The sequence below is a fragment of the Molothrus aeneus genome, chromosome 19 (genome assembly GCF_037042795.1).
Source record: "Molothrus aeneus isolate 106 chromosome 19, BPBGC_Maene_1.0, whole genome shotgun sequence".
Classification (NCBI taxonomy): Eukaryota; Metazoa; Chordata; class Aves; order Passeriformes; family Icteridae; genus Molothrus; species Molothrus aeneus.
This window is the reverse complement of record NC_089664.1, coordinates 1,509,022-1,522,197: the sequence shown is the minus strand read 5'-3', so window position 1 is coordinate 1,522,197 and position 13,176 is coordinate 1,509,022. Positions and strand designations below refer to the sequence as shown.

Sequence of the window (13,176 nt, the reverse complement as noted above, 5' to 3'; positions counted from 1 at the left end):
TGAAGCAGCACCACTGCAAGATGATTATCTACCATGAACAGGACTGCAAGATGATTATCCACCATAAACAGGAAAATTATCTAACCCAGCACTCCAGAGATCATGTGGTTTCCCCCATGATTAGATAAATTACATATTCCCCACAATTTTGCCAAGCACTACTTACTAGAAGCCTCTGTAGAGCCTGCATAGGGAGGTGATGAAAGGCTTCTTCTGAAAACATGCTCAGAGTTTTCTGCACCAGAAATCCTCAACATGTCTGAAATTTAAAAGCAAATGTTGTAAACACAAGGTATCCCCTAATAAAACAAGTTTCACTAACAATAAGAACTTTAACTAGCCACTATTTAAGGCTGACCTAAAGATTCTGAAATGTGGACATTAAATATTAAATTTATTATTAAATTAAATTAAACCTTTTTCCTGGTTTTGATTTAATGAATCTTTTTCCATCTGCAGAGGGAAAATTCAACTCCATCTATTTTCCTGGCTTTACCTTCAATACTGAGTCTTTAGGCTGAAAAGACACATATCCAGCAATTCTTCTGCTGGTGTCTAGAGAGCTGAATTTTCCCAACTCCCTCTCTGCATTCAAAATGAGGAGTCACTTATTTTTCCCCTTTCCTCCGTCCCTCAATATCATTAAGAGCACAGTAATATTTCCCCATTGAAGCTAAGAACTATCCAAAGGCTTCAAACCTGAAATGAATCTAAGACAATCCTTAACTATTCTGATAAAATAAAAATCCTTTGCTCAATAGCAGTGACATCAACAGTGGATCAAATGTAGTGAAAGGACACAGGGGAATGGCCTCAAGCTGAAGGAGGGCAGGGTTAGACTGGATTTGGGGAGGAAATTCTTTACTATTAAGGGCAATGAGGCCCTGGCACAGGGTGCCCAGAGCAGCTGGGGCTGCCCCTGGATCCCTGGCAGTGCCCAAGGCCAGGCTGGACAGGGCTGGGAGCAGCCTGGGACAGTGGGAGGTGTCCCTGCCATGGCAGGGGTGGCATTGGATGAGCTTTAAGGTCCTTTCCAACCCAAATCAGTCTGGGGTTCCATGCCAGGACTGAAGGGGATGCCCAGGGTGTGAGCAGGCCCCAGGGGACAGCACAGGCTGGGATTCTGTGAGTAGTACAAAAATTAAAGAAGATGCCAGAGGACAGCTCCTCCATGTTTCCAGAAGCATTACCCATTTCCAGGGCTTCCCCAGACTTTTCAAGCTTCTCTCCACGCTCCTCCTCCAAAGCACTGGGTGTTTGTCTCTTCCCCACCTTGCCGGCTCCAGCGCTGATGCTGCTCACGGAGATCAGGGGGGTGCCCTGGCCCTGCTGGGAGCAGGGGGGACAAGCAAACATCAACCACCCCCTCCCTGACACGTGTTCCACACCCTGCAGCCTGCACAGACCCCCAGGAACTGCTCAGCTTGTGCTCCTCAGCCCCAGATCCCCAAGGGGGGCTTGCCCTGGGATCTGCAGCTCCCTCCCAGCAGGGCCTGGGGACTCCCAGCTTGACACTCTGAGCATTCCCTGTCCCTCTGCCACCACAGGTGCAGCATTTTCCACACTGCTCAGGCAGAGGTGACATCATCAGCAAACATCAGAAGTGCTGAAGCACCAGCAGAGCACACTCATCACCTTGGAATGATGCACTTGGGAAGTTGAAGCCTCCCCACCAATCCCCCAGGCACCAGCGTAGGCTGGGTTTTATGGGCTGGTTATACAAGTGCCTCAGTCCTCAAGCACTGTCATTATGAAATTAATATGTAGCATTTGCTTTATGACCTTCTGGAAGAAGGAAAAGCTCTGTGTGCCCTGCCAGGAGAGCAGAGGGCCTGCCCCCCAAACTCACACAGCTGAAGAGCTCCGTGGTCAGCCCCAGGTAGTTGTGCAGGGCCAGGAATGTCACCCTCTGCAGCCTCACCATGATGATCTGCAAGCAGGGAACAAAGAGGCAGCAGCAATGGATTTAGCATTCTCCCACACTCATTCTGGCATTTAGACACAATCATGCACCAGGGTACCTGAAAGCACTCTATGAAATACAGACTGTACCCTAGGCTGAAATTCCTTTTTAGCAGCTGATAAATTGAGACAGAGACAGATTCAAGTGATTTACCAATGACTTCACAATCATTTGATGGCATGAGAATCCAAAGTCTTACTCCCAAACACCAAATGCTTTCTGTTTCTTATAAACATCAGTAGTAAAAGTGCCTTGAAATAGAAGCATTTGTTTCCAATTTTCCTCTTCATTAAAAAAATTATTCCAGCTCTCCCCATAGAGAACCTGTCCCACTCCCCCACAAGCACTCAAAGCTAACACTGACATCAGTGGCACCTTCCTCTGCCCTGCCAGCTAATTCTGACTCCTGAGCCATCTCCTCTTTTTATCAGCTCTCACAGAGCAAATTAATTTGGTGTTAATGATCTGTTCTCCTTCAACCAGCAGTATGAGGAGGTTCATGTGTTGCTCATAAATCATCCAGAGACCAGAACAGTTTGCAAGGACAAACAGATTCAGAAGTGATGGCAAAGCAAAAGGACAGCCCAGAGAGACTCCTGGGGTCACCCTGTGGCTGCTACATCGGTGGGACAAGGCACCAGCCCTGGAAATGCTGAACCTGATCCCTGCACCACCTCCCACCTGCAGGAGATGCTCCCTGGGGAGCTGTCTGAGCCCCTGCCAAGCAGCAGAAGGTGAGCACAACTGACACAAAGCACAGCTCTTCCCTCAGGTGCTGACAGACGCTTCTAAAGTGAAAATTCACATGTCAGTCTGAATTTTGTGACCCTTCCAAAGCATCAGCCCTCACCAAAGAGCTCCTGAGGGTCCAGCAGTCGTGTTTCAGGACATGTGGCAGTCTGTTCATGACTCTCAGCCATTCTGGAGCCTTCCTGGTGCACCCCAAGCTGCAGAGCCCACACCAGCAGCTTTCTACTCCCCAGGGACCAAGAGACTCACACTGCAGGTCTGGCTGATTGATGAGGGTACCCCAGGCAGAAACTCAATCCATGGAGATATACAGATACATAAATTATATTTTCCTGTTTGGGATAATACTGGATTATTAAGTCTAAGGTTCAACAGCCAGGAGAACAGCAGAACAAGTCCAAATCTTGATAAGATGTGCTGAGCAGTTCTGTATCTAGCAAAGGATGGATGATGAGCTTGCTGAGCCTCTAAACATCCTCCTGTAACCTGGAAATGAGAGTGGTTCCCCTTCCCCCTCAGCTCTACCTACCTGCACCACCCTCACAAGGGTTTCAGGGTATTTCTGGAACACATCCTGGAAGGCACTGGCTGGAAGCCTCAGAATTGTGGATGGAGAGGCTGCTCGGGCTGAGACGGTTTTATAGGGAGCAGGGTGACCCTAAGAGAAAGTTCCAGAGACAGGGAGTTAATCCATCCATGATCCAATCCAATTCCTCCCAAATTCCTGCTTTGCTGCTGTGTCTGACAGACACCTCTGACCACAGAGAGCCTTGGGCTGGTGCTCCAGGACCACGGGGGTGCAATGAGGGTGAATTCACACCTGCATCAGAGACAGGGCAGGGAAACGAGAGCTCCAGGGAGCTGTATCAGGGTAGGGCAGTGCCAGGATCTCAGCTGTGACACAGCTGAATTACACAGCCAGCCTCTGAGAGCCCACCTAGTCAAGGCTGCAGAGAAAAGAGGGCTTGTTGATTTTATTCTCTGTGCTGACAACCAAGTTATTTGCTGCATAAACAAGCCCAGACTCACACAACCAGTGAAAAACACAACAAAATTGTACAGCAATTACAGACATAATGGAGGAACACAAAAGACAGGCAGACTTCTTGTGTTTCAAGATATCTATATACATTTTTTCATATATATATACACACTTTAAATATTCCATGTGACAAAGCCAAACAGCTTCTCTTTACTGGAGACACAGTGGGTCTAGACCATCCTGTTCAAAGAACAGATGGGGAACTAACAAACAAATAAAAAGTGGGTAGAATACAGAGATTTTTTTCACACTGGAAGGCAAGCCTCTGGGTTTGGATCTTCCCCCTTAAATGAGAATAGATTTTAACAAAACCTACTGCCAAACACTTGGATAAAAAGACAGACAATATCCCTTTCACCCACTCAATAAATGCTGGAAACAACATCTCTAATTCATAAATTAATTTACTAATCCATCAAATATTGATTTACACAGTATTGATAAGATAAAATGAGCCTTTTTGCAGCACAGAGCAGGAGCAGGGGAAGAAATGGAGTTCCTATTTTAACAGCACCTCACAGCTCCAGCAGCTTTTCCCCTCCAGAGCAACACAAGGCACCTTTTTCCCAACACTGACACACAAATGTTAAATGCTGATTACAAACCAAACTGCCTGCAAGACTTGCAGAGCATCACACAACTCAACACAAGCACTCTGAAGGAATTCCTGCCTAAAGAACCCAGCCAAACCAAACAAGAGACTTTCTCTAATCACTCTGGAAAATAAGGCTGCAGCTCTGTCTGCCTGCTGGTCTGGAAGGCTCAGAGAAGCAGATTCTAAAATTAAATTAAATTAATTGGAACCAATTTCTTAATTACACCAACTTCAGCTGACCTTTTTATAAAATCTGGGGATGATATTAATAGCCTTGATTTTCAAGTTCCTGAGGGATCTGAAATTTTAAACATCTCTTTGACCTACAGTTCACAGCTCCCAGTGTCCTCAGTTTTCCCAAGTCTCTTTTAATTAAGTAAAGAAATTAATAAATAACATTTCTGTGCTTTGGCTGCACCCAAAAATAAATGCAGCAATCCTCTTTTACAGCCCAGTTTGAAGTCTGGCTTTACATGAAGAATTAATTTGGACTACCCATACTTACATGTAAAAGAAAATGTATACAGTCTGCTTTTAAGCACTGCATTTGCCATCAACTGTATTTTCTACCAATCTCTACAGCAAAAATATAGTAAAAAAACAAGGAAATTAAATTTTTATCAAGTTTAATGGTGTTTCATGAGTTATTCCAAAGAGAAGACTGAACCCTGGGTATCCCAGAACTCTGGTCTCTAGTCTACCCAGTAAAGTATTTGGGTTTTTTCTGGAAAGTGCTCAGTGCTGACAACCTCAGAAAAACAGCTTTAGGATAATAACAGATAACAATGCAGAAGCCTTTTTCTCCAAAGAACAGCCCATTCCTCTGAGTTTTCAGCATATAATTTTGCCTCTCTGAAATCCCTGCATGAGAGCAGCTCTTCTGAAAGGGCCAACACCATGGCTAATGGGGCTGGGACATGCAAGAGCTGTCAGGGGAATGTGAGGAGCAAATCTCCCATAATTGTCACTTCTCTCAGCTCTAATGTTATCAGCAGCACAGGGAGAATACCACGTTCAAATTATACTATTTTGCAATCACACACTGAGATGACAAGAACAGTTAAGTTATAATCAGTTATGAAACAGGGTTTTCTTCAACAGAGAACTTTTTGTTCTCAGGGCAGGTAATTATTTACTTCTGTCTCGTTCCAAGAGCTGAGGCATCACCTCCAAGCAGCAGCTGAACACAGGTGACAGCTTATGGCCAAATCCAACCAAGTTTGGTCAAAAAATCTACTGCAAGAGACATGGATGTTTCACATTCTCCCATCTGCAGTGGTAGCTCCTTTTTGGACCCAAAAATCTGAGATGTTCTCCCCATTTCCATGGTTGGATTTTGTCTTCCTTTGCTCCTTCCTGACATCCTCTACATCAACACTGCTGCACCCAAAGCTCTTGCAGCCATCAATCACTTCTTTATAACCTCATCCATCTTGTCAGCCCTGCAGGCTCACCTTTATCCAAGTGTTTTTCCAGCTTCTTTTAATCCTGACTTTCATTTTTCCCCCCCTTAATCACTGCCATTTGATCAATATTCCTCACAGCCTCTTCTTTCTCCAACTTTCTTATTCCAACTATGCCAGCAGGCCCCTGTTTTCTTAAGAGCATCTCCACATGGAGGACAAGAGAAGAGTGAACCCCAAATCAACAGGAATCAGCATCACATCTCTGCTGGAGCAGTTCACTCTGGATGAACATTGACTGTCCTGGGAAAAGCTCTGGCTCACACACAGGCTCTCAGCAAGAGCTGCTGAAAACAGAGACATCAACAAGGCTCAGCTCAGAGATTTCTTTGGTATTTGAGGCAGTATCAAGTCAAAGTCATTAAGTGCACCTCAGAAATGTTCCAGAATACCAGGAAAGGGGCTGCAGCTACTTTGATTCAAAAGCTTCCAGTTTCTCCTCAGAGTTTGGAGAAAGCAGCATCAATCTGTTCTCAGAATAAGGGGAGGCTCATGTCACAGCTGCTAACTTTGTATTCAGTAGAACTGAAGGGACTTTTCAGTTTAAAAGCTGAAAAATTCAATTAGAAAAGTACCACTGGTGTGACCTTTCTTTTAGGTTCACCAACCAGATCTTGCCACTTCTTGCAGCACCCCCAACATTCTTGCACAACTCTCAACTAAGTGAGGGACCAGCCTGACATCAGGTGCTGCAAATCAGTCAAAAGAATCACAAACCCAGCTCAGACAACTGAAATCCTCTCTGAATGCACCCTTTCTTCACAGCACAGCCATGGGCTTGGTGGTGCAGTGAAATCTAATTCAGGGTATGGTATCTGCAGGATGTTCTAAGACTCACTCACTGTTTTGGGATGACACTGAGGGGTCTCCTCTATTTTGATCCACTGCTACTTCCTCTCTCCTTGCCTATTTTCATGCTACTCCTCTACCTAAAGTCTGCAAGGAACATAAGGAAGAGGAAAAACAGCAATGAAACAAGCAGCTCACGAAGCTGGGAAGTGAGGAACAAAAGAGTTGTAAAAATAAATGAGAACAAGTTTAGCAAAAAATATTTCAAGTTTTTTTCATTACAGATTCTTCTGCAGACTGCTAACTCTGTTCAGCACACTTTCAATCATTTCTATTTTTTTTTACTTACCACTGGTTTAACTAATGAGAAAGAAAAAAAATGGCAGAATGAGAATTAAAAATGAAAAAACCCCAACAGGATAAAAAATGAAAGGCAACCACTTTTTTAGAAAACAAAGCCATAAAGCACTGCTACACAAGGATATCTTTTCTTATATTCATTTTAAACAAGCAAGAACATGACTGGTATTCATGTTCCTTTATGATGGCCCTGTTATTTAGAATATTGTCATGAAGAAATTTAGTGGTAGAAGTAACTAATATGAATTTACAAAATATTATTAACTTGACAGCAAGAACTAGACTTGTTACAGTCCAAATTATTCCCTTTCTACAGAGAAAACTGTGACCATGCTTAAAAAATGTTATCGCTGTTGACAGGTTTTATGGGAACTACAGATATGCATAATATAGATGTACAGATAATGTGGATATAGAGGTGTTGACTGCTTTTGGAAATAACAAAGAACACTTCAGAGAATCCTTTAACTCACAGAATTCACAGAATCACTGGGTTGGAAGAGACCTTCAAGATCATTGAGTCCAACCCAGCCCCAACCCCTCAGCTCAACCCTGGCACCCAGTGCCACATCCAGGCTTTGTTAAACACACCCAGGCATGGGGACTCCACCACCTCCCTGGGCAGCCATTCCAGAACTTTATCACTCCTTCTGTGAAAAACTTTTTCCTGATACCCAACCTGAATTTCCCTTGGTGCAGCTCGAGGCTGTGTGCTCTGGTTGTGTCAGTGCTGCTGGAGAAAGAGCCCAGCCCCAGCTGAGCACAGGCACCTTTCAGGAGCTGTGAGAGTGATGGGGGCAGCCCTGAGTCTCCTTTTCTCCAGGCTGAGCACCCCCAGCTCCCTCAGGGCTTCCTCACAGGGTTTGTGTTCCCAGCCCCTCTCCAGCCTCGTTGCCCCCTCTGGATGCTCTCATCTCAACTTCCTTCCCAAGCTGAGGGGCCAGAGCTGGGCACAGCACTCCAGGTGTGCCCTCACCAGTGCCAAGCAAGGGGCACAATGACCTCCCTGCTCCTGCTGGCCACAGCATTCCTGACCCAGGCCAGGAGCCATTGGCCTCCTTGGCCACCTGGGCACTCTGCTGGCTCAGGGTCAGTCAGCTGTGGACCAGCACCCCCAGGTCCCTTTCTGCCTGGGCACTGTCCAGCTACAGCACCCCCAGCCTCTGGCATTGCAGGGGGTTATTGTGGCCAAAATGCAGGACTGGGCACTTGGACTTATTAAACTTCATCCTATTGGACTCTGCCCATCCCTCCAACCCTTCCAGGTCTCCCTGCAGAGCTGCAGAGCCCTCCTACCCTCCAACAGATGGACACAGCTCCCAGCTCAGTGTCATCTGCAGATTTACTAATGGAAGACTCAATCCCCTCATCCATGTCATCGACAAAGATATTGAACAGAACTGGCCCCAGCACAGAGGCTGAGGGACAGCACTGCTGAGTGGCTGCAGCACCATTCCCCAGCACCCTCTGGGCTGGCCATGCAGCTCCTCACACACACAGCAATGGCACCTTTTGATGAACAGCAACAGCCAAGCATGGCAGAAACATGGCACAAGGTAAACATGAACAGCTTAGTAACCAGATTTATCTTCATCCTCTGAAATCCCATCCTACCAAAATCCTTCAGGAAAACACCTTCAGGGCTTGGGTATTATCAAAGATGTTGAATTCAATTCCTTCCATTTAGGTATTCCTAAAGTGATTTCAGCAAAACCATCAGTCTAATTCCAACTGAAACCAAATCCACCAATTTTGCACTGAATAGGATCAGCACTCAGCTCATCCTGGCCCCTGCCAAAGAGCAAAGCCCTCAGCTGGCCACCAGCACCACTGATGTTACAAAACAAAACAAATCCATCAACTGGTTTCACAGTATAATTACAGTACTAACAACTGTCAGATTTGTTTTCATTAGACTAAATAAAACCAAATTCATTAAGCAACTCATCAAACATGTAAAAGCCTGGACTGCTGGGCCCCAACCTGCTCCTGCTCCTGCCTGAGAGGAATAGCAGATTTGTCTTTCCAAACAAGCTGTGGGGCTGCTGGTAGATAAAACCAGCACTGGGAGATAGAAACAATGGGAAGGATTCCACTGATTGATGAATGGAAAAAGATATTTGCTTTTACAAATAAATTTTAGGTTTGCTGATAAATTAAATTAGACATTGAAAGATAAAAGAAACAATGGGGAAGAAAAACCCCTAAATTCTGTAAGAATTAAAAATGAAAAGGGAGGGTTATACATTAGAGGGGAATCTCTGGTATCAGGCACTCTGGGAAGTCTGAACCTCTCAAGTACCTCAGCCAGTGGGGAAAGAGAGAAGGGAAATGTGGCAGGGAAATTGGAATAAAAAGGAGGGGGCATCCTCCAAAAATTTGACAGATCCCAGGGGAATGCCCCATGGCCTCTCCCTTTATTCAAATAAAGTCAAAGGACTCCTCTGTCTCCTTTTTGGACATAAACTTCTGATGTTTGTGGATTAATTTTCCTGACATGCCTGAGCTGTGATTTGAGCAAATGGAAGAGACACAAAGGGATCACTCAGATCCTCCTGCCAACCAGAAGCAGCCAGTCAAGCACACATTTCACGAGCACCCTCCACACCACCAAGCTCAGCTTACTCTTGCAAAGGCCTGAGAGGAGGAGAATTATCAAAAAAGCCATTTTGCATCCTGATTCTTCCCTAGGAATGCCCAAGGGCTGCTGCCCCAGCCAGCTCAGTGGGAGCAGCAGGGATGTGCCCTGCCAGGACTCACCGTGATGACATCCAGGATGCTCAGCAGGCTGTGCACGCTGTCCCCTGCCAGCACCTCCTTCACCACCACCTCTGTTCCATCCTGCAAGCACACACACAGCATTACTGCAGCCTCACAGCTGCATTTGGGCAAACCAGCAGCATTTCAGAAAGCTCAGGTGCTTCTTTTCTCTCTGCTTTGATGCAATTGTGCTAATTCCAACATGGAGTTTTAAACCAGCTTTTTAAAAGTGATAAATTAAAAGAAACTATGAGCCAGTTTTTTCCAGGGATATTGTGATCTGCTTGTCTTTGCTATGTAACACCAACAAAAGACCAAGGCACAATGAGCTCCCTTTACTGAGGGGTGACCTCTCAAGAGGTTGTACAAAACAGGAGCAGCAAAATGTAAAAATACACAGAAATCAGCAAATTTGATATAAACTCCAAACACAAGCCCACTAAACTTTCAGGCACTGGAAAACTGCTCACATCCAAAAGTTAAACTCAAAGCTCAGTTAGGAAGAAGGTAAAAATTAAAAATTTAACTTGGCAGAAGGGATGACATGGACTGGTGCTCAACATTTTGAGACCCACATGGAAAACAAATGATCATCTTTTTTCCCATTTACCCAGAAGTCAATCTGACTCTTTCACCTCCCAGACAAACCCACTGACTCCTGCTGGACTATTCTGAGGTGAGCCTGGTCTCTCCTGCTCTCTGTGCCCAAATCCTTTCTGTAATGACCTTTAAAAGGTGAATGTTTCCAAACCCATATTGCACCCTGTCTTCCCTCAACAACTTCTGCATCTCCTGTGTGAGGATCATTCCAGCTGCCTCATCAGCTTTGTGTTCTGCTCTCTCATCTGAGACATGAGGGACTGCTGCAAACCTTGATCTTTACAAATACCACAGCCCCAAAGAGCTGGGATTAATCCCTCCTAAACCACTGTGATTCACATGTCTAAGTTTAATCAATGCTTAATGATTCATGCCAGCCTATCTGCTGTGCCAACAGATTTCTCTCAGGAAGTGCAGAGCAGTGGGTTCTTGTTGGAACCCTGGATGCTGAGAATTTCAGACTTTCTGTGCTGACAGGCACTGACCCACAAGAGAACACTGCATTTGACCTAAGGCCATGGAGAAGGCTTCCAAAACTAAAAGACAGAACTGGGATTATGAGTGTGGAGTGTGACAGAAGTGTGTAATATCACATGGTGGAAAACTCAGAGTTGAAGGTTTTAGAAGACAGTAATATATGTAAGGCAAGATGGAGAGTTTAGGGTGGAGGCTGGTCCTTCTTCTTCACCTTCTTCATGGGTTTGGGTGGTTTTGTGTAATTGGATAAAAAAGTCCACATTGCAGGGCATGGGTAGTTGGTTATTGGGTTAAAAGTAAAAACAATTTAGGTGTCATTTCTTAATTGGACAGTTTATCCTTAAAAGACCTTGTAGAGAGAGAGCTACGTCTCCATTTATTACCTTGTTAGAGTAAAGTACTGCAGAACTCACAGCTTGTGAGACTGTAAGACAGATAAGAACTAACAAACATCTGAGTTTGAACAGGTTCTTACACTTTCTTGGATGCAAACTTCCAGCTTTCCATCCTGCACCACGTAGATGCTGTCATCCAGCTGCCCAGGACGGAAGATGTACTCGCCCTCGTGCAGCTGCACAAAGAACATGTGCTTGCACAGCTCCAGGAACAGGGGCTTCTCAAAGTGCCCAAGGACCCTGCAGCAAAGAAAATGCAAAGGCAAAACCTGAAATCACCACAGCCTTTGGAAAATCCTTCCTAAATTAGCAAAGCTCCAGCCGAGAGGAGCAGAGGAGCAGCTGCAGGGAAGGAGCCCCAAAGAACTCCCCAAAATAAGGTGCAAGAGCAGCAGGAAACACAGAGCTGGAAATGCTGGGGCTCCTTTGGAGGAACCCAAGGAATGCAGGCTCAGAAGGAAGGACAGCCAAACTTCCTCCAGCAAACACCAGCACGGCCTGTGAAGGGGGATAAAAATAAAAACCGGCCAGATACACACACTCTGTGAGAAAAGTTACCCCAGGAACTTCCCTGCTCTCTAAGTGCAGCTGCCCTGCCCATGGAAGCAGGACACAGGAGAAATACTGAAAAGAGGGAAAAGCTCCTGTCATCTGCATGGAATTGCAAGTTTGGAATATTCCATCTCCTGCTGGTAACATGCACCTGGACTCCAGTCAGTCACTGCCAGGCAGAGAGAAATATGAGTTTCATACTTGATCACTCTGTACAGAGCTCCAACAGCTCACATTTATCAGGATCAATCCATCAAATCCTACTGCAATATCAATTAGTCATAGGAGACCATAATTTCACAGCAGCAAGTTCAGATGACTGAAATAGCATTTTTATTTGAGAATGACTGACCTTCAGGACTATATTATATCACAACTGGGAGGAAAAATGAACATCCACAAGCAAAACCAAAATTACAGATTGGAAGATCTCCTCTTTGCTGTGTCAGCAATTTAACCCCTTGCTGAAGGGCCATAAAGACCAACCCTTCTTCTTAGTCTGCCAAAGAGCTGTGGGGATTAAGTTGACTTTGATTTATTTGCAACCTTTTCAGGCAGAGAGGTAAAAGATCCTGCAGCGCAGGGAGCTGTCAATATGGTATCCAATTAACATTTACCAATTATGATGCTTTTCTGTACAAAAAAAAAATTGCCTGATACAGCCTAAACAGAAGTTTTAGGATGCACTAAATCTGTTCATGTTAGAACACATTTATTAGCACTATTCCCAAGCTGAGACAACTAAACTACTTCCTTTTTCTTCACCGTCTCTTTTTTTAATTTTTAAAACAAACTCAGCTATTTTCTTAACATTTATAGAAAATTAAAAGTCATTCATTTTGTCCTTATGCTCTGATGAATTTCAGTCAACCTCCTCAGGATTCTGACCATGCAATTGTAAAATCCAAGATTTGACACAAACTGTCAAATATTTACATCACTTGAACATCCATCAAAACCAAACTCTAAATTTCTCTTTCCATTTAACATTACCTGACATTCTTAAGCATGTACAGGACTTCTGATGGCAAGTGGGAATTCTTGACATCAAATTCAGTCAGATCTGCCTCTAGCAAAGAAGGAGGAGGTTCTTTCCTCTGCAGAGTTGGACATTCCTTCTTAATACGCAGAATCCTACAAAGGAAAAAGGAAGTTCAGGATGCTCCCTCTTTTGTACTAATAGGAAATGTTAGATTTTTACGAATAGGAAATGTTAAATAAGCATATAGTAAGTATTGAAATCCACCATCCCAAGTTACACATTATCAATTAGCTGAAACATCCCACCCTCTTGCCCCTCCACCAAAACCATCCAGTCCAGCAAACCTCCCAGCTGATCCACAGCTGACAGGACTGGGAAAAACCAACAGCTACAGAAAAGGGCTCTGCTAGGGATAAGATCCACAAAAACCCCAAACCAGCCCCCATGA

At 44.7% G+C, this 13,176-nt stretch overlaps 1 protein-coding gene across 1 annotated transcript in view; it reads right to left on the bottom strand.

Moving 5' to 3' along the window:
- The window catches only part of PNPLA7 (patatin like phospholipase domain containing 7), a 134,636-nt gene that overhangs the window by 113,995 nt on the left and 7,465 nt on the right, over positions 1-13,176 (bottom strand). Inside the window, exons 7-13 of the mRNA XM_066563058.1 lie at positions 12,740-12,880; positions 11,275-11,434; positions 9,723-9,803; positions 3,243-3,371; positions 1,850-1,930; positions 1,191-1,326; positions 167-259 (exon numbers count right to left, since the gene is read on the bottom strand). Coding sequence (XP_066419155.1) covers positions 167-259; positions 1,191-1,326; positions 1,850-1,930; positions 3,243-3,371; positions 9,723-9,803; positions 11,275-11,434; positions 12,740-12,880 — 821 coding nt within the window. The remainder of the gene's footprint in view (positions 1-166; positions 260-1,190; positions 1,327-1,849; positions 1,931-3,242; positions 3,372-9,722; positions 9,804-11,274; positions 11,435-12,739; positions 12,881-13,176) is intronic.